Source organism: Rhinatrema bivittatum, chromosome 1 (assembly GCF_901001135.1).
Source record: "Rhinatrema bivittatum chromosome 1, aRhiBiv1.1, whole genome shotgun sequence".
In the NCBI taxonomy this organism is placed as follows: Eukaryota; Metazoa; Chordata; class Amphibia; order Gymnophiona; family Rhinatrematidae; genus Rhinatrema; species Rhinatrema bivittatum.
Window position 1 is genome coordinate 297,005,935 of NC_042615.1, and position 21,754 is coordinate 297,027,688.

At 44.5% G+C, this 21,754-nt stretch overlaps 1 protein-coding gene across 4 annotated transcripts in view; it reads left to right on the top strand.

The window, feature by feature from the left end:
- Positions 1-9,068, top strand: part of LEF1 (lymphoid enhancer binding factor 1) — a 230,279-nt gene extending 221,211 nt beyond the window's left edge. For all 4 annotated transcript variants that reach the window (XM_029596716.1, XM_029596707.1, XM_029596730.1 and 1 more), the window contains one exon: positions 8,382-9,068. Coding sequence is in view for 2 of the 4 variants with exons in the window: in XM_029596707.1 (XP_029452567.1) it covers positions 8,382-8,458 (77 nt within the window). In the remaining 2 variants the exon portion in view is untranslated. The remainder of the gene's footprint in view (positions 1-8,381) is intronic.
- Positions 9,069-21,754: the final 12,686 nt, after the last annotated feature.

Sequence of the window (21,754 nt, forward strand, 5' to 3'; positions counted from 1 at the left end):
TCTTCGCTGCCACAGGCCTGGACACTGCCACTTCTCCCAGCCCCCCTCAAACCACCCCGTCCCTGGGCTATGAGAGGCTTTCTCCCTTCTTCCTATTCCCACTGGCAGGAAGAAGGGAGGAGGCTTCCGATTGGCCCACGGGGGCAGGAAGAAGGGAGGAGCCTTTCAATTGGCCTGTGGGAGCAGGAAGAAGGGAGGAGGTTTCCCATTAGCCTGTGGAGGCAGGAAAAAGGTAAAGGGAAGTATAAATGGGTCTGTAGGACACCGGGAGCCGCGACACACTAGCTGGTGCTTGGCGACACATTGGTGTGTCACGACACACAGGTTGAGAATCGCTGCTCTAAATCTTCTTTGAATATCATTTCTGGCTTAGGTATCTCTTTTACATCTTCCTCAATGAAGCAAATAATTAATTTAGTCTCTCTGCTATGGCTTTGTCATCTCTAAGTTCCCCTTTTACTCATTGATCATCTAATGGCCCATGTTGTGGGTGTGGACCCTTGGACCAAGGTGGAGTTGGCACAACCTGCAGATCCCCACTGTCGGCTAGCGAAGCCCAACTGGAGCTTCAACTATACCAGCCCTCATTCCCCTTAGGTTGGGTCCTCAGATGCCGAGGCTGGCAGATCTTTTTTTATTTATTTATTTATGCTTTTCAATATTATAACAAACCACAATCCATAATGAATATAGATAGTCTTAGAAATATAAATCAAGTAGCAATTATACCATTATTAATCCTATCTAATATTCATAAGCAATATTTAAAGAAGAAACATCTCATGAAGTTATTCGTATTAAGAGCAATATCAGAGGAAATTGAACAATTGAAATATTGAGTAATAACAGGTATTTCCTATTTTGCCTCTAGCTCTACAGTCTCACTCTCCTGGGTATGAGAAAGTTCATCAAGTAGAGAAGAGGCTTGATAACTTGGAAGTTTGGCAACAGAAGTTCACCCGTGCAGAGATACTCTATAATAAAAAATTAGAAGTCCTGGAGAACTCATTTAAATATCTAAATCTTAGAGTAATGAATTTCCCAAAACATGATCTGGTATCACCGTACGATATATTCAAAGAGTATCTTGTAGAAATCTTGAAAATTCCCCAGTCTATTATTCCAACAGTGTCTAAAATTTATTATGTAATGCCTAAGAGGTTACCTATGCATGTCACTAGTGAAGAGCAGAACTCTTTAAACTTAACAGGAGTAATTGAATAAACGGTTGACACAGTCATTATAAATAGAGCTGTTTTACATGTGTCTTTTTCATTTACGACAGACAGGGATGTAGGTTTTTAAGTCCTACATGAGGAATAGATTGCTACCTTTTCATGGAGGTAGAGTCTGGATATATCCCGACTTATCTAAGCAATCTCAAGATAGAAGGAAAAAGTTTCTAGCTTTAAGATTAGAGGTTGAAGCAAAGGGAGGAAAAATGTTGTTAAAATTCCCGTGTAAATGTGAAATAACTTTCCAACAACAGAAGTTTATCTTTTTTGAAGTATCACAACTATGTGTATTCTTAGGCTGGCAGATCTTAAACAGGGCCTGTGTTGATGAGCTGGATATCTGTGGAGATGGTCCAGAGCAGGATGGGTTCAGGTGTAGTTGGAGACAGGTGGTGGTGGTCAAGGCAGGCAACATTCAGATGTGGTCAAGTGTCAGGCAATGGTCAATGGCAGGCAGGGTTCAGGTGTAGTCGTGAGTCAGGCAGTGGTCAGGGGCAGGCAGAGTTCAAGTGGAGTTGAGTGTCAAGCAGGCAAGTCAGAATCAGAGATAGGCAGGTAGAGAGGTGAGGAGCAGCACAGGCAAGAGGGCGATGACACAGAAGACACTGAAGAACTAGGGACTGACCATAAGACAAGAACTGCAGACTGACCACAGGATCAAGACCAAGAACTGAGGTGATGACCAGGAACACAGGAATGAAGATCAGAAACATTTTGAGGCAACTTGTTTTACTTACAGTAGTGGACCTATTGTTGAGACATGGACTGCAGGGAGAGAGGCCCTTTTATGAGGCAAGGCTGAGACATCATTAGTGTGCGCTCTGGTGGATTTCCTGCCATGGGCCCTTTAAATCAGAGCAGGATGTGCGCACATGCGCCTTAGGAGCAGCATCAGGCTGAGTCAGTATAGTCGTGCCGCAGTAGTGTCAGCCTTGCTGGAGAGCAATGGCCTACCACATCACCATCTGAGGGGTCCATACCAGCGTTGGGGTTGGAGGTAAGAGCAGCGGTCCACGGGGGGTAGGCCCACGGACCACCAAATGGAACATTCCAGCTGACTCCTTCACAGGCTTTTTACTTCTAATGTACCTATAAAAGTCTTCATTATGAGTTTTTGCTTCCATGGCAAGTCTCTTTTCAAATTCTCTTTGCCTTCTTTCTCCAAAATTATGGTGGTTGTGGCGGCAACACTGAGGAAGGAAGGGATCTTGGTACACCCTTACCTGGACGACTGGCTGATCAGAGCAAAGTCTTCGGAAGAGAGCCAGCAGGTGACCAGCAGAGTCAAGAGCCTACTGCAGGAACTCGGTTGGGTTGTGAACACGAGCAAGAGCAGTCTGCAGCCCTCTCAATCCCTAGAGTACCTGGGGGTCCGTTTCGACACCAAACAGGACAAAGTCTTCCTCCCTCCCCCGAGGAGAAGGAATCTGATGGAACAATTATGACGATTGATGACCAATGCACGCCCCAAGGAATGGGACTATCTTCAAGTCCTCGGCCTCATGGCATCATCCCTGGAGGTCTTCCCGTGGGCAAGGACCCATATGGCCATGTAGGCGCACATTATCTAATGCATATGGACCCCCGAGAACAGGCGCGCTCTGGCTGAAGCGTAAACGTTTGTCACCTTGCTTTACTGCCTTGGCTGTTTTTTCCTCCACACCTTTTCTGATCTGACTGCCTGCCTGCCTTCCCTCAGCATTTTAAGATATTCTTCTTCCTTGTCCTTTTTCTCAGATCCCTTGTAACTTTTGAACGTTTCTTTCTGCCCTTGTCTTTCAGCCAACTGTTTTGAAATCCATATTGGGGCCGATTTTAAAATTTAAGCGCGCGGGGTACATTTGTGCTCGCTACCCGCCGCGCACAAATGTACACCCGATTTTATAACATGCGCGCGCTACCGCGCGCATGTTATAAAATCTGGGGTCAGCGAGCAAAAGGGGGTGCACACTTGTGCACCTTGTGCGTGCCAAGCCCAAGGGGAGCCCCGATGGCTTTCCCCATTCCCTCCAAGGCCGCTCCGAAATTGGAGCGGCCTTGGAGGGAACTTTTTTTTGCTCCCCCCCCCCCTCCACCTTTTGATGAATTACGCCTGGCAGGCATAACTTGCGCACACCGGCACACCGGCAGGCCACGCCCCAACACAGACCGCTGTGTCGGAGCACTCGGCTGTGGCCCCGCCCCTGGACCGCCCCTTTTTCGAAGCCCCGGGACATACGCACGTCCCGGGGCTTGCGCACGCCGCCGAGCCTATGCAAAATAGGCTTGGCGCGTGCAGGGGTAGGTTTTCGGGGGTTACGCGCGTATCTCACGTGTGTAACCCTTTGAAAATCTACCCCATTGCTTTTACCTCTTATTTACTGTCCTAACACAAAGATTTCTTGTTCTTACAAAATTTACAAATAGAGGGCAACAAATTTCCTTCCTTCTGGACCTTGAAATTCATTTTCAAAAAAGTAGTCCGCAGAAAAAGATTTCAGCAAAAATATTCAAATTAAAGAAAACTGGAAAAGGCCTAGCTCACCAAAACTCACTGTACTTCACATTAAAGGTAGATAGCACAATTGGCAAACTGATTTACCTGATCTGTTCTCTAATAAACTTTCCAATTGAATTCCTCAATAGAATAGAAGTTTTCTATTGCACTATAAACAAAATGTTCCAAAATAGTGTGAGTTTGTGACCGCTAGGGAAGAAAGTGTTGATTCGGTGGTAGTAACAGGACAGCATTATTTTAAGTTACTTAATGGTTCGTCAGTTCGATTATTTTTTATGGTCACACAAATATCAGCATGTTGAAGTTATTATTTTTTTAAAGCCCTAAAAATATAAATACAAGGTGGTCACAGGCTCACACTATATTGAGATATATTCTGTTTAAAGTGCAATATAAAGTATCTACACTATTGAGAAATTCAATAAAAAGTTGCCACAGAATCAGAAAGTTTATTTCTTAGAGAACAGTTCAGGTGAATTCAGTTTTTATTTTCTGGCTCAGCAATCATTATTCTGTTTGCCAGTTGTCCTATCTTCCTTTGATGAAGAACAGTGAGGTTTGGTGGACTAGCCTTTTTTTTTTTATTATTCTTCCAGTTTCTGTTCATTTAAATATTTTTGTTAAATGTTTTTTTACTGTGGACTATGTTTGTTGACAATTGTTATTTTAGTTTAGCCCATTCTTCCTATTTCACCTTGCCCTTCCCACCAAGGTATTGCAGTAGCTTATCAAAGCTGGCACTCGAAGTCTTGGACTCGGACCTTAGTGTGATTTAATATTAGCGCAAAGGCAGAAAGGGGTCATACTGTTTTGACCCCTGGAGCTTGGAAGCGCTTTCCCCATTTGGATTTATAAGACCTTGTCGGTTCTGTTCTCAGTTTTCTGAGAAAAATGGTTTCTCTGCCTACCTTATTTGACGGAGGTGACAGCACGATTCAGCCAGTTTCTATGTGCCACACCCCTCAACTGGTATAATCTCTTGTCCAAGAGTGAGGGGTTTACCCAAGACCCTGGCTTCTGCCTTGATGAGAGGCACAGATCATCACTATATTATAAAGTCTTTTATCCCTCTAAGAGAAGCCCTAGTACCCAGGAAATCCCAAAACACTCTCCTTACACCAGCTCTTTAGCCATGCATTTCCCTCGCTGGCATAATCTGTTTTCCCTTTCCCTTGCCATACATAGTTAGCGCCTCAAAAAAAAAAAAAAAAAAGGGCCCTGTTCTTGACAGCTGCCTAAATCCTCTTGCATTCTAATGATCTGGTTTCTAGCCAGGTTATTTGTGCCTCTGTGGTCTATGACATCAATCTCTCCTGCCCTTCTTTCTGCTCCAGCAATCTGGAGAATGTGCTTTGTCTCTCCGCTAGCTGAGGAGTGTGGTAGTCATTTAAAAGTCTTGCCTCTCTCGACTTCTGCCCTGAGATCTCTTCCTCTAATTATGGAGGTTTCTATCTGAAGGAGCTTCCTCTCTTCCTGGGATCCTTTGTCACAAGTTTTGAGTTCTCCTTTATGTTAAGCATCCACTTTCATCACTTTATTTGTCTGGTCTTTGCATGTTTTATTTTAACAGTATTTATTTATCTGGCCTTTATGGGGCAGTGTGGGGGAATGTACAGAAAACTCCCTCAGACCAACTTAAAGGACACGGTGGAGCTGTCTCACCTGGTCCTCCTCAAGATGGAGACCCACAGGGAATCCTGGCTGAACACAGGGAATCCTGGCTGAAGGGAGGAGCCCTTCACCAGAGTTTAAGACCTCAGGGCCTAGAAGGGCCAAGTAGGGCACTAGGGAAGAGACAGAGTTCCACTATTTAAGAAGATCTGGGGCATTGTTAAGACCTGCTGTTATAAGAAATTGCCATGCTGGGTCAGACCAAGGGTCCATCAAGCCCAGCATCCTGTTTCCAACAGAGGCCAAAACCAGGCCACAAGAACATGGCAATTACCCAAACTGATGCAATTAATAGCAGTGGCTATTCCCTAAGTATAATTGATTAATAGCCATTAATGGACTTCTCCTCCAAGAACTTATCCAAACCTTTTTTGAACCCAGCTACACTAACTGCACTAACGACATTCTCTGGCAACAAATTCCAGAGCTTTATTGTGCGTTGAGTGAAAAATAATTTTCTCCGATTAGTCTTAAATGTGCTACTTGCTAACTTCATGCAATGTCCCATAGTCCTTCTATTATTCGAAAGTGTAAATAACCGAGTCACATCTACTCGTTCAAGACCTCTCATCATCTTAAAGACCTCTATCATATCCCCCCTCAGCCGTCTCTTCTCCAAGCTGAACAGCCCTAACCTCTTCAGCCTTTCCTCATCGAGTAGCTGATCCATCCCCTTTATCATTTTGGTTGCCCTTCTCTGTACCTTCTCCATCGCAACTATATCTTTTTTGAGATGCGGCGACCAGAATTGTACACAGTATTCAAGGTGCGGTCTCACCATGGAGCGATACAGAGGCATTATGACATTTTCCATTCTATTAACCATTCCCTTCCTAATAATTCCTAACATTTTATTTGCTTTTTTGACTGTGTTTAAGTTTGGAACTTAACTGAAATCGAGGTGAGCTTGCCTCCAAGTGACTGTTTTGCTTTGCACTATCCTTTGTGATTTCTGAGATATATGAAGCCAAGGTGATCTCCTTAGGTTGTTTGGTTTTGCTGTGCTGCTGAATTTTTGTTTGTTTTCACTGTAAATAAACTACACTTAAGGAACATCCAGAGCCCACCTCCTTTTCCCCTTCTGGCTGTTCCCAAGCCGCTACCGCTCAAGTTACCATTGGTGGCTATTCAAAGACATCTGGTTAAGTACGTTAGCCAGAGAAGACTTCTCTGGCTAACTTACAAGGGATATTCAGCAGCACAGCTACACTGCTGCATATCACAAGTTAAGCAGATAAGTCTTCTCTGGCTAACTCTAGACTTGTCTATAACCAGCTAGATCCAGCCAGTTAAGAAGTGCTGAATATCTCTGCCTCCTTGTGTTTTATTTTGTTTGTGTTCTACTGTGATATGTTTTAACAACTTGTATTGATATAGACAGCATCCGAAAACTTTTAAATATAAATTAAATAAATCACCATCTTTACCTCAGATGCCTATCTGGGAGTTTATTATCAGCACCATTAAAAATTGTGTTGTGGTTTAATTTGAGAGAGGAGTCTTTGGTTTAACAGCTTTTATCCTGCCTGACCCCACTGGATACATCCTGCCTGTTTGTTGGGATCCTCGTATGGGAGTGGGAGCAGCCTTGGTGGACTCTGGCTGTGGTGTAAATATCCTTTAATTCTGGACAGTTCTGTCTTTAGCTGAGCAATCTCCATTCTTATTCCACAAAACTAGATCCAGATTGGTGTTACTCTAAGTCTCTCTAAAAAAAACAAACCAACACCTTGTTGCCCCACAGTTATTATACAGCACCACTCCCACCATTTCCACTATTTTTATTTCTGTTCCAGTAAAATGAATCCAACTCGTCTCCAAACCTTTTCTCTGAATTGCCCCTTTTAACTGCTAGGAAATGGCGTGTAAGAAGGGAGCACAGGGTCCGCTTGCCCTATTGAGTTAGAAAAATCCTGACACCCCCCCCCCCCCCCCCTTCACTAAGAAAAACAGGAATTGGTAGCCAGTGATAACAACAAACAAGGACTTTTACAGCCAGCCCACCTCTTCTAGGACTGTAAATAGAAAAAAGTGAGTCTGAAATCATTTAAATCCCTTTTGTAGACCAAGCCATCAAAGTCCAGCTATGCAGGATGTGCTTTCATTTCATTTTTACTCATTTTAGAAACACAAGAAAAAATAGTGACATTCCATACATTTTTGTTTGGCTTCTAACCCCTCGCACCCCCACCTGAATAAAACACACACTTACTAACGCAGCGCAGGCACAACCGAGGACAGCTCCTGCCCCTCGTGGGACCCCAGGTTACGCGGGCAATCTGGGAAAGGGGGGAGGGGTGGCTTTAGAAAACAAACAGGCAGCATGGGCTTTGGTTTTAGTGCACTAAAACAAAAATGAAATGACAATAGTTCCCAAACTGAAACAAACCTCCTCACTAATGAAACAAAAAAAAAAAAACTTCAGTGCACACTCCTGTGTGTGAATAGATCATTCCATATATGCAAATGAAAAGGTTTAAGCCGTACTATTCCTTACTAGAGTAGTTAATTCTTAACAAATAGGGTGCAACCACCGTGTGTGATGTTGTGCAGGGGATTTTTTGTTTATTTTAGCACAAGCTAATTTTTTTTTTAATATTGCATGATTTAATACAACATTTATGATTGTTTGTTTGAGTAGATCCCCATGTTGGGTTTGATGTATTTTCCTTTGCATCTCTCCTTTCTCTGTTTGATAACCAGAGGCACATGAGTGGAACCAAGGTGTCTGCTGCTTTGTGCAACTTATCATCTTTGCACTGCTCTCCCTCTAAGCTTGAGGTTGTGGCAGCATGGTTTGCTGCCATGGAAGTAACCTAGACTTCCAGAGAGATCAGCAGGAGTGGATGAGTTGTGGTGACAGGAGGCTGGCTTATCACCCCCCAACTACTTTGAATATAAGGAGACCACGAGTAAGCATCATTGCTACAGGTACAGCAAAATATTAATTGATCCAAGTATTTTCTTTCTTATTCTAGGGGGAAAACGAAATTCATTCTCAACATGCAAAGCAAAGACAGCAGCAGGAGTCCTGCTGGAGATGGAAGCGTGCTGAGTTCCCAGCCATCGCCTTCCCCCTTAACACCGTCAGCATCAGCATCTAAGGAGTCTGACCAGGGGCACGAAGCTCATCCAGCTGCCACTGCTACAGACTCTGTTTGTAAGAGACAATCACTGCCTGCCCTTCCTTTCGCCACCAGCTAAACCAAAAGGCACACAAGAATCTCAGCATGGCCCGAGCCAGCAGAGCAGCACCCCGGTTCCCCCTCTTGGCTCCTCCCTCTTGCGGTCCTGGAACAGCTCACCTCCTGCCTGCCCTGCAGCAGTGGCACCGGAGAGGCCGAGCCCCATGCCCCGCCTTGCCTCCCGTAGGAAGCGGCCCGGCGAGTGGCCCTTGATGCGCAACGTGGGATGCCGCTCTACCAAGCAGTTTCTCTCTTCAGACCTCTTTTATTTAATACGTGTGACAGGATCAAGCCTTTTTTTTTTTTTTTCTTTAAAGCTATATACATTTTTTTCCTCTCTCCCAAAGTCCAATTCTTTGAAATTTTATTTTATGGTTTTTTTTTTTTTGGTGTATATTTTACTAGTGATGAGATTTCAAACAGGCTCCAAAATTGTTCTTTTTTTTTTTTCTAAATAAACAGAAGCTCTTTTTATTTTTATTTTTTTTCTATCATGGGAAGTATCTAGTACAAAAAAAGTATGGCATCTCAGTTAACTATCTGTAACAAATAGCAGTCTCTTGGGCTTTGTCAAGATGTGTTCCCATTGAGCTCAGTGGTTGTCACAGCAGAAGATCAGGTTGTCGGTACACGTGTCTGTTCTGCTTTGTTAATCTCTTCTAACCGCAAGTGATATCCCCCAGCTGGCCTGATAGCATAGGGCTTCATCCCTTCTCCCCACTTTGTACAAAGCCCAGCACTTGGAAGTCCCTGTAACAATGTAAATTGTTTATTCTTTTTTTTTTCTAGCTTGTTAGTGGGATTCTTCCTTTGCCAGTTGTTGAAATAAGCATTTCTATTTTATTTTATTTTTTTTGTGAGTGTGTTATGAATAGTAAGGCACATTTTGCCAAATATACTGTCCGACTGACTTTTTTTTTTTTTTTTTTGTCATTCCAGTTAATGTGCTGAGCATTTGTTTTTAAGCTTTGTAATAAATTTTTTTTTTAAATGCTTTTCTTTAGTTACGGTATTTTAAAAGGATTTTTTTGTAATGAGATGATTTGAACAGAGATGTTGCAACAGCTCGAGCATACACAAGGATGAGGCAGTGGCAGTGGAAGTTCTAAGATGGCGAGATGAGGAGGAAGTAGTGGAGGATGGGTAATGATATGGTGAGTAGTAGAGACATGGAACAGCGTTCCAGTGGTGGTACAGAGAACAGTCTCAACAGGCCAGAGAGCACAGAACAGGCGCAGAGGAGCCATAGCTGTGCAGAAAGAAGGATAAAACCAGAGTATGTGCACACGGCCATAATTAGGAAATAAAAGACAGACTCGATGGCCCTCACAAATGTTATCTGCTGTCTTAAACTCTGTATGTCTGTGCGACTTTAAATCTTTTTGTATCCCCATTGCCTAATCCAAGGCATGAAACCCTCCCACCCCAATATTACACAGCTTCTCATTTTCACCCAGAAGAGACCAACCTTGCCTCATCACTCAGAACTTACGTTTGATTATACCCAAAAGGCTGAGAAGTTATTCTACATTAGAAGGACTGGAAAGAGATCAGGGACAGGAATCTGTAAAGGGACACTTTCAGGCATTTAGCTTTAAGAAAATGATTTAAGGTAGAATGAAAAAAAAAAAAAAAAACAGGCAGCACTCCTAAATTAAATATATTTCTGAAGGTTTTTGTCAAATCCCAACATGATTTTACAAAAAAACAACTGATCCGGTTATAGGATTGAACTGTTGATAATTATATTGGGATTGAAATCCGTTTCCAGTTATCAGTGCAGCCCTCCTATCTGATGCATGTGGAGCTGTTCCTCTTCTGCACATGTAGGCCGATTCAGTAAAAGTCGCGGGAGAGCTCGTGCACAGGCCACTCTCCTGTGCGCGCGATTCAGTATTTAAAAGAGGGCCACAGTAAAAAGAGGCACTAGGGACACTAGCGCATCCCTAGCACCTCTTTTTTGACAGCCGATGCTCAATTTTGCCGGCGTCGGTTCTCAAACCCGTTGACAGCCACGGGTTCGGAAACCGGACACCGGCAAAATTGAGCGTCCGGTTTTCAAGCCGCGGGCCGATTTTACATTTGTTTGTTTAAAATTATTTTTTACTTTGGGACCTCCGACTTAATATTGCCATGATATTAAGTCAGAGGGTGTACAGAAAAGCAATTTTTACTACTTTTCTGTGCATTTTCCCGGTGCCGGCAGAAATTAACGCCTACCTTTGGCTTGGCTGCACATTTTACTTAGTGAATTGCACGGGAATAACTAATAGGGCCATCAACATGCATTTGCATGTTGCGGGTGCTATTAGTTTTGGGGGGGGGTTGGACGCGCGTCGAAAACGCACTGTACTGTATCGGCCTGATGGAGAGGTTTATAAACTTGAGCAGTGCAACCTGGAGAGAAAACTTTTCAAAAGCCATTTCCCCGCTAAAATAGCTTATCTGAAAATTGCCCACCCGTCATGTGGGTAAGAGCATGTCTGCTGTTCTACAATGTGCATGCTTTTACCGGCCTTCAGCGGAGGAATTCCTGGGAGTCGCACTAGGTCCGGGAATGCTGCATGTAGTTTTGCACTTTCAAAATTGTGTGTGATGTTTGACAGGGAAAAAATATTTGCAGAAAAAGCATTTGCAAACCTTTGCAGTTACTTTTTCCCCCTCAACAAGTCTCAAAGGGAAGATACATGTGCTTTCCCTTTCAGAGGTGGTACAAAGTCCAGGGGTAAAAGTTACCACGCTGATTTGAAGATTGCTTTCATAATGAATTCAGTATGAGTCAGTTAAGGCATTAGGAAATAAGCTGAGCCTCTGGAAGCTGTCTTCAGAAAATGGTTATGAGCTTTATCTTTAAGGCACTTGCCTGGTCTTTACTAGTTGCTGTCAGCTTTGCCTTTAGACCTCAGATTTCCAACACAGGTATTGATCTGGTAATAGAACCAACTGGCATGGTCATCCTTTTTTTTTGGGGGGGGGGGAGGGCACATATCAGGACCACTGCCTCAGGCCTTGCACCGTGCTGGTAGATCTGCCCATGGCACTAACATTTCTTCACAGCACAAAAAGGCCATGTGCATCAATGTTCCAGTCCAGAAGCGCAGGTGCAAGAGTTGCATCCAGGCCACTGCCAGTTGTGCTGCTGGCCTGAAAGTTGGTCCCAGTTGGAGCTGCCACCACTGATAAAGTAGGACAGGAGGCGTGCTGTACCAGAGCAGAAGCCCAGAACTGCCAATACGAAGGCTTTGGGTATATTAGATATATAGTCTGCTGGGGTGGGGATAGTGGTAGTAGGAATGGATGCTGCTAGGGAAGGGCAGGAAGAGGGGATGCAATGCTTTTGGGGAATGGGTTAAAGAGAGGGGGGTGCCATGTAGTGGGGCCTCCACTAGCTCATTGCTACAAGTCCTGCACAGTCTTTCCCCCTCCCCCCACCCCGGTTAGTCCTACTCAATAGGGAATATCTATTATAGCAGAGGTTACCTAATTATAATTTTCAGTCAAGTGTGGGTTAGTGGGATGTATACTTTTGAATATTCATGACATACATTTGCATACATTTAGACCAAGAAGAACCAGATTCATTTGCATGTTTTGGTTACTCTGCAAACAAGAGGCTTGATGATCAAGGCTGGGAACCAGTGCATTGAAGGGAGCTCATAGAGGCCCTGTTAGGACCGGTGCTTTCATTTGGTCTCTTGATCTAAAAATGACATGAACCACTTATTAAAACATCTTTATTGTAGTGGATGTCGTGGTCATATCCACACTGGAAACATTTTTTGATGGTGATGACTGAGCAATTAGATGGAATCACTTACAGGCCGATACAGTACAGTGCGCTCCGATGGTGCGCACTGTTAGCCTGCTCTTGGACGCGCGTTTTCCCTTAACCCTTATTCAGTAAGGGGAGGAAAACGCTCGTCCAACCCGCAGCACCTAATAGCGCCCTCAACATGCAGATGCATGTTGATGGCCCTATTAGGTATGTGCGCGCGATTCAGAAAGAAAAATGTGCAGCCAAGCTGCACATTTTACTTTCAGAAATTAGCGCCGACCCAAAGGTCGGCGCTAATTTCTTCTGGCACTGGGAAAGTGCACAGAAAAGCAGTAAAAACTGCTTTTCTGTGCACCCTCCAACTTAATATCATAGCGATATTAAGTCGGAGGTCCCGAAGAGTAAAAAATTAAAAAATTTGAATTCAGCCTGCGGCTGTCGGGCCAAAAACCGGACGCTCAATTTTGCCAGGGTCCGGTTTCCGAGCCCGTGGCTGTCAGCGGGCTCGAGAACCGAAGCCGGCAAAATTGAGCGTCGGCTGTCAAACCCGCTGACAGCCACCGCTCCTGTCCAAAAAGAGGCGCTAGGGACGTGCTAGAAACTAGAGGATGTAATAATTCAGATTAACAGACTAAAGAATTACAAATCACCGGGACTGGATGATAATCACTACAGAGTTCTGAAGGAGCTCAAAAATGAAATTGCAGACCTGTTTCTGGTGATTTGAAACTTATGATGCCAACTTTTAAAAACGGGCTCCAGGGTGATCCGGGAAATTATAGACCAGTGAGCTTGATGTCTATACCGGGCAAAATGGTCAACGCTATTCTTAAAAACAAAATTACTGACCACACAGACACAGTGGAGTATAATGGGGGAGAGTCAACATGGGTTTTACAAAAAGAAATCTTGCCTCACTTATTTACTAGATTTCTTTGAGGGTGAAAATAAACATGCAGCAAAGGTAAGCCGAGTGATATAGTGTTTTTGGAATTTCAGAAAGCATTTGATAAAATCCATCATGAGAGACTCCTCAGGAAATTGAACAATCATGAGATCAGGACAGTGTTTTATTGTTGCTTGGTATCTGGATAAAAGACAGGAATCAGAGGGTAGGACTAAATGGTCAGTTTTCCAAATGGAGAAAAGTTGTTAGCAGAGAGCCCTAGGGGTCTGTACTGTACTGTGCTATTTAGCATATACATGAATGATCTGGAAAAAGGAATGAGTGATGTGACCGAATTTGTAGATGATATAAAATTATTTTGGGACATTAAAATGGCAGCAGATTGTGAAGAACTGTAGAAGAACCTTGTGAGACTAGGCTTCTAAATGGCAGATGCAATTTAATTTGGACAAGTGCAAAGTAATGCACATTGGAAACAATAATCCCAAATATAAGTACAGAAGCTTGGGCTTCATGTTAGGAGTCACCACCCAGGAAAAGGACCTTGGGGCACTTGTGGACAAAACAAAATCTTTGGCTCAAGCAAATAGAATGTTAGGAATTATATGGTAAAGAATAGAGAACAAAACAGAATTTCATAATGCACCATGGATCTATGGAATGGCAACTGCAACTTGAGTACTGTGTGCAGGTCTGCTTACCCCATCTCAAAAAAGACATAACAGACGGAAAAAATACAGAGAAGGGCAGCAAAAGTGATATAGGGGATGGATACGTTCCCTTATGGAGAAAGGCTAAACAGATTAGGACTCTCTAGGTTGGAAAAGAGATGACAAAGGGGATAAGATTGAAAGTTATAAATCATGAGTAGGATGGAATGGGAACTTAGGGAAGAGATATTTACCTAGGGGGACGCTTTAGGAAACCAGCAACAGGCAGATTTAAAACTAATCCTAGGAAGTATTTTTTTTCCACTCGGCGCACAATCAAGCTATGGAATCTGTTGCCGGAGGGCGTGGTCAAGGCAACTAATATTGTGAGTTTCAAAAGAGGATTGGACAAGTTCCTGAAGGAAAAGTCCATAAACAGTTATTGGCCAGGTAACTTTGTCTGTGGGTGTGAGATACAAGAAATAGATCAACTGGAGTGGTTATTGCCAGAGACGGGATGCTGGGCTCAATGGACCTTGGTTTGACCCAGCAAGGCACTTATGTCAATTCATACAACATCATATATGGGAAATTCTGCCAGCAATGCCATTTTTAGCACCCTTAGTCTAGTTGTCAGTTATGATATTGATAATTTACTTATAGGACTATCATACCTGTAAGAAAGGTATCCAGAATGTGAACAATTACTTTTGTTTCCAGAGACTTAGCCCTTTGCCATAACTTTGTTAGAGAAATACTATACAGATTTTTAAAAAAAAAGTGCAGTGCACTTGCGTTTCATTTACATAGGGAAAAGAAAACACTTAAGTGCAAGACAAAATTACCCTATCTTACATCTATAGAGATATGACCTGATTTTCAATGGCACTCAAGCAGATTAGATCTCTATTTATAAACACAGCATACTTCAGTGCCATAGAAAAGTATTTATATATAGATAAAATGTGTGGCTTGCAGAAGTTCCAGTGACATTGCCAAACAGGGACCAGCTTCAAATATTCAGAGCCAGTGCCTATCCTACCCTGCATACTATTGGAGACATTTGCACTCCCGCACAGGGCAAACAGATCAAACTGAGGGCCTTTTCTAGTGTGCAAATCCTGAGGGTGCCTATTTAGGTCATCACAGGGATGTTTACGCCACCTAGCATCTCATGTCCTGCCATCCTTGTTTCCTCAGCACAGGAATCAGCAGCTGAAGTCACAGAGCGGGGGGGATTATAGTCAGCAGCTGAGCAACCCTCAATGCCAAGATCTGGAGTGCTCAGCAAGCTGCCATGAGCTGGGGCTTGTGGCCGAGTCCTTGCTTGGTGACAACTAAGCCGCTTCTGAGGCTAGGCCAGCTCTACATGATCAATGCAGCTCAGCACCAACATCAGTCATGAGAAATACCTCAGGGAGGGGAAGGAAGGGCAGCTCACAGGAAGTAGAGTGAACGAGAAGGGCAGGGAAAGTGTAGGTGTCCACAGGGGCAGCTTTAGGGGGCTGTCCTGGAACAGTATAGTGTACTGGGGTAGAAGGGGGGGGAAAAGCATCTTGATAGAAGACGTACTTCTACAGAACAACATCAATCCCTGCATATTTTCTGTAGTTAGAAAATTAGCACCCTAAAACAAACAACAAACTTTACCGGTGGTTCAGTCTTACCTGTAGAGCAGTCCATTTTGCCACACAGTTAGCTTTCATAGACAGCTGTATGCAAACGTTTAGGCACCTCTGATGAAATTGTAGGTTTCATTGAATGTCTAAAGCGAAAGGAAACTGATAACCTGCACAGCAAGGACCACAGGCCAAAACTGGCCCATCAGTCTATTTAATGTGGCCCTATCCACTTCCTGCCTGTGCTCCTTTCTGACTGCCCGGCTGATGCCTCCTCCACAGCAGGGGTGGCTTGAACTGCAGCAGCAGTTAAGTCTATCGACTAGACCAAATCTCGTTGTTCCAATGTGGGATGCAGCCAGCAGGGACACTACCAATATGTCTTGTACTCAGCGCTGCCATAGCCCTCCTCCAGATACAGGATCTCCAGTTCATCCGGCAACAAGGCAGCCACCGCCCCCACCTGCTCCTTTGCCTCACCAGCTCTGCAGCCAAGTTACTGCTGCAGATGACGCAAGAAGGGCTCGGGGCTGGTGCAGCCCTCTGATAGCCGCCGGGCACAGAAGATTGGGCACCGCGGCTGGTCCTGATCTCTGGGATGCAGCTGCAGCAGGGGCACACCAGCCGGGCAGGGGCTGGCGGCTTCTCGAGCTTCTGCCCCAGCTTCTTTACTTCAAGTTCCCTGCTCGCTGCATCTGCCCCGCACCTCTGCCACTACTGCTGGAAGAAGCGGCCCTCGCGGGCTTCCTGCTGCCCCCCTTTTATTCCCAGCCCTCTGCGCTGTGTGGACTGGATTGTCAACCGACGTGGCTGCACAGACAGTGGGAAACAAATGGCAGCAGCCCCTGAGCGCCAACAAATCGCCACTCACTCATTCTCCTGGCTTCCTGGCCTCTGCTCATGCCCAAGGCTCTGGGTGGAACTAGCATGCCTTGTGGCGTCTGAGCATGCCTTGTGCAATAAATCCCACAGGAACATCTCAAAGGACGTGCTGCGGTTGGCCATTGTAGTGCAAGAAGGAGTGCGTACGTCCCTCACACTGCAGCCATTCATCCAAATATTCCTCTCAGGTCCATAGGAGGATTGTGTGCATGAGAGAGCAAGAGAGGTATGAGTGAGAGAGGTTTGTGGGAAGGCATATATGAGAGAGGGAGAGATGAGAGTGAGCGAGTGAGTGAGAAGGGGTATGAGCTCCAAATGGAAATCCTCCACTCTACCCAGCTCCAGGAGCTTCAAGGTGAACCACACCTCCCCACCCCGCAAGAAGCTCCAAAGCCCCTGTCACAAATGAGAGCCAGAAATTTGGCCCCAGTTTAAAGTTTGCCCACCCCTGCTCTAAATACATCTTTCTGCAAATTTTAATGCAAAATTACTATATATGTGCTGATTTTAAACAGACTGAAAAATAATAAAATAGTGAAATAACAAAGTTATTTTCCACTGATTTTTTTTTATTATTATAACATTGAAATTGCTGTGAAAAATAAAATAAAAAACAAAAACAAAAGATCTCTATGAATATGGCATGTGCAAATGTTTGGTCAGCCTTGCAGCTGATTCATTAATACTTAAAAAAAAAAAAAGTTGATAATAACACCCACAAAGTTGATTGACTTGTTAGGCCTTCAGTTAGTCAGGTGAAAGCAATTCTATGGTTGACCATATACTCTGACTGTTCTAACCTCTCAGGTTTGTAATTTTTGTTCTGTCTACTTTAACAACTATAGGATCTTCAAAGCAACTGTTTGAGCATTTATAAATAAAGATAATTCACTCTTACAAAGCAGGGAAGGCTATAACAAAATCTACAAATATTTCCCTCTAGCAGCTTCAGCTTTCAGAAACATTGTTAAGAAATGGAGGTTACACGGAACTGTTGAAGTCAAGGCAAGATCTGAAAGACCAAGAAAAAAAACTCTCAAAGAACTGCCCAAAAACTTTGAGTTCTAGTTTGGCCCAGCAGTTTCCTCTTGCTCCTTTGGGCTTCCAGCTCAATTGGAACCTGTTTCCATGAGCCTTCATTCACAACTATCAGGGATCTTTTTTACCCTTATTTTATATCCCCCTCCCAACTGTACTTACTCCAATCATTGCAGCGTCAGTTCTAGGCTGGGGGGGCCACGCACCAGGGCTCTGTTCAGAAGTCTTCAGTCACTGGCCCCAACCCACTCACTGGGTGTCACTCCCCTCCCGATCATTCCCCACACACGATTAAAATGTATGTATTTATAATACCAGATTTTACATGAAAAGGGATATTCTGAGGTAAAAGATTCACTTAAAACCACATTTACATGCAGAAAACCCTGCCAAAAATGTAAAAGGAAAAAGGCACTTGGAACCAGTATTGTATTAGGCTTATGGCAAGGTGTAGGCTTGGCCCTCAGAAAGCCATGAGCAAGCTGAATTACAATCAGAGCTTAATTTGTAGGGGAACGGGGGCGGAACACAGTTCTGGCACTTCGTTTCAGGTTTAAGAGGCAGAGCAACAGGGGTGTTCTGCCTTAGCCCTTCCTCTCCGAGTAGCCTGCAGGGAAGAGAAGCGGAGGGGCTGAGCCTGAAGCACACAGAGACGGAGGACAGCCATTCTGCGCCCTAATCCTGAAGCAGACACTGCAGAACAAAGAAGTGACACAAAACAAGGTTTGAATTAGCACAGGTTTGCAAGTTGTGGGCAGTAATGCCAATCGCTAAGGCTTCAAACCCTGGCCTTGATGAATGGCGTTCCTGCTCACAACTTTCAGACTTGACGCTAATTCAACCCCTTTTGCGCCCATTAATTTCTGGCAGAACAACCCGGCACAGTGTTCTGCCGCCTTTTTTCCGGGACCCAAGAAAACGGAGCAGAGCCGGCAGTGCGTATCAGTTCTCTGAGGGGAACAGGACAGAGCCATTAGTTGCATGGATCATTCATGCCCCCGCCGGCCCTTGGAGGAAGTGGAGAAGAACAGAAAGTATTGGACATGCTTACCTTGAGACAAGAGCACCCACGTGACTTTGATTCAGATATGTGTGTGTATATACAGGGATGGATTTAGGGTTTTGTCACCCATAGGTTCTGTTGGAAGTGTTGTCGCCCTCCCCACCCCCCCTCCCCCCAGGTAGGACATTATTAATTAAATTAACACCAACCAACTGAAAATAAAAATAAAGTATTGGTGCTTCTCAACCGTTTTTTATTTCATAGAATATTTTCAACTTTGTAGTGGAGGGGTAGCCTTGTGGTTAGAGCAGGAAGGCTTGAAAACAGGGTTCGAATCCCACTGCTGCTCCTCGTAACCTTGGGCAAGTCACTTTACCCTCTCTGTTGCCTCATCTAGAAACGTAGATTGTGAGCCCTCTGGGGACAGAGCAATAACCACAGTAGTTGAATTTAATAAATGCTTTGGAGTGCTGAAAAGCAGAATACAAAAAGAAATGTTTGCTCAATCCATGTCTCCTTTCCCCTTCTACCAGCAGCAGGAGGAGAGCAGCACTTTTCACCTGTGCACGCCTCATTCTGCCAGTCTGGCAGAGGCTGTGCACGCTGTTCACCTCCCAGTGGCAAGGAAGGAGGGAGAGTAAGGTTACTGGAGTTCTGTTAGATTAATTTTGATTGGGGAGGGGCAGAGTACAGTGGACTGTCCCCATGGAAAATTTACTAATCTACTTTCAGGCACATTCTTCAAGTTCTGTTACCACAACTTATACAAAAGCCTCCGTATTGGTGGGTATGCCCGACATACAAGAGAATTAATTACATGCCAGAAAAAGTCAAAATTAGCCAACAAAATCCAATTATTCTCATGTGGGATTTGGAACTGTGTCCCAGGATATTTCATACCCATGCACTATTAATTTTCTCTATAAACAGTAAGGTTTCCAGCCTTTGTTTTCTCTGGCTTGATTTCTGGCTCTAAAACACTTATTAGGAAAGCAAAATAAGCCAAGCTGCTATAGATCCCTATACAAAAACTACTCACTGACAGAAAACCTCACTGTGGTCACACATGCAGAACACAGACCCTCATCAAATACAGAATAAAGACACCATAAAGTTTAAATAGAAGCATGCAGACAAAAACTGAACTGGAAAATGCAAGAAGCCTGACTTTGTATGTAGTGCACATACAATGGAAAAACAGAAACATGGCCATTCCTCATACAACAAAAATAAAATAAAAAAAATATAAAATGTCAAAAACAATAATAAAACTATACTAATAAAAATATTTCAAACCAACTGATAAACCAACAATTAAAACATCAGAAAAATGTTTCAAAATTTCACAAACACCAATAACATATTTCAAAACAGCAAACATCAAGTAACGACCAATAATTAAAATGAATAAGGATTTTAAAAATCCCGCACTGTCCATACCTGGAACTTTAGATTCCAGTCATGCTGAGATTATTGTGGATTAGTCAGGAATGGAGGGTGTGCACAGACTTTATCCTCTCTCATATACTCACACACATGTTCATTCTCACTCATGCTCACTGACTCTCTCATACACACGCATACTCAGGGCATGACAGGCAAACACTCAAGGTGCCTGCCTATCTGTAGGGACATTAAAACCTCACCATTTCCTGCAATCTGCATGGGTCACATCCCTTCAGCTGCCCCCACACACACACACACACACACCTGAAACTGGCGTGTGCGCGAGCTGAATACAACTTCTCACAAGAATAGGATTGTTCACTGACTCGCACACATGCTCACACAAACACATGCTGACTCAAATCACTCACACATGCATGCTCACGCTGAGATTCACACAGGCTCACTGATACATGCATACACATGCTCATTCTGAGATTCACATTCCTTCACTACTACCCTTAAAAAAATTGCTAAGCAGACTGGATGGACCACTGGGGTCTTTTTCTACCAATGTTTACTATGGTCCTATGTCACACACAAGCTCATACTTACTGACTCGCAAACACATGCTGACATACACACACACTCACTTTGACTCTCACACATGCTCACTGACATACACATAGTCATACTCATTCTCGCTGAGTCACATATTCATACACACTCACACATAGGGGTAGATTTTCTAAATTTGCGCGATCGGGTACTTTTCTTCATGCACCAGGCGCAAACAAAAGTACGCTGGATTTTATAAGATACGTGCAATTTCGGAGCGGCCTCGGAGGGAACTTTCTTCGCCCTCCCCCCACCTTCCCTTCCCTTCCCTTCCCTTCCCCTACCTAACCCACCCCCCCGGCCCTATCTAAACCCCCCCTTACCTTTGTTTCATGATTTACGCCTGCTAAAAGCAGACGTAAATCTACGCGCGCCAGCGGGTTGCTGGCGCGCTATCACTCGACCCGGGGGCTGGTCCGGAGGCCTCGACCACACCCCTGGGCTGGCGCCACACCCCCGGGCCTGCCCCCGCAACGCCGCATCACGCCCCCGAAACGCCGCGTCATTTTAGACACGCCCCCGACACGCCCCTTTTAGAAAGCCCCGGGGCTTACGCGCGTCCCGGGGCTCTGCGCGCGCCGGCGGCCTATGCAAAATAGGCGCGCCGGCGTGCGAGGGCCCTGCGCGCGTAAATCCGGCCGGATTTACGCGTGCAGGGTATTTAAAATCCACCCCATAGTGACACACATGTACACACACTCACATAAGTGAAAAACAATTTTCAACTTACTTTCGGGCCGATACAGAAAGAAGCGCGGGAGAGCCGGCGAGCGCCCGCTCTCCCAATGCACGCACAGGCCAGTGTCCTGGGCATGCGATTAAGTATCGGCCCGCATGCAAATGAGGGCCCGCATTAAAAGGAGGGGCTAGGGACACTAGCGTGTCCCTAGCACCTCCTTTTTGACAGAAGCGGCGGCTGTCAGCGAGTTTGACAGCTGATGCTCAATTTTACCAGCGTCTGTTCTCGAACACGCTGATAGCCACGGGTTCGGAAAACAGACGCCGGCTAAATTGAGTGTTCGTCTTCCAACCCGCGGGCCGCAGGCAGATTTTTAATTTTTTTTAATTTTTGATTTTTTTTTTAATTTTTGGGGCCTCCGACTTAATATCGCTCTGATATTAAGTTGGAGGGTGTACAGAAAAGCAGTTTTTTCTGCTTTTCTGTACACTTTCCCGGTGCTGGCCGAAATTAAAATGTGCAGCTTTGCTGCACATTTTGCTTTCTGGATCATGTGGGAATGACTAATAGGCCCATCAACATGCATTTGCATGTTGCGGGCGCTATTAG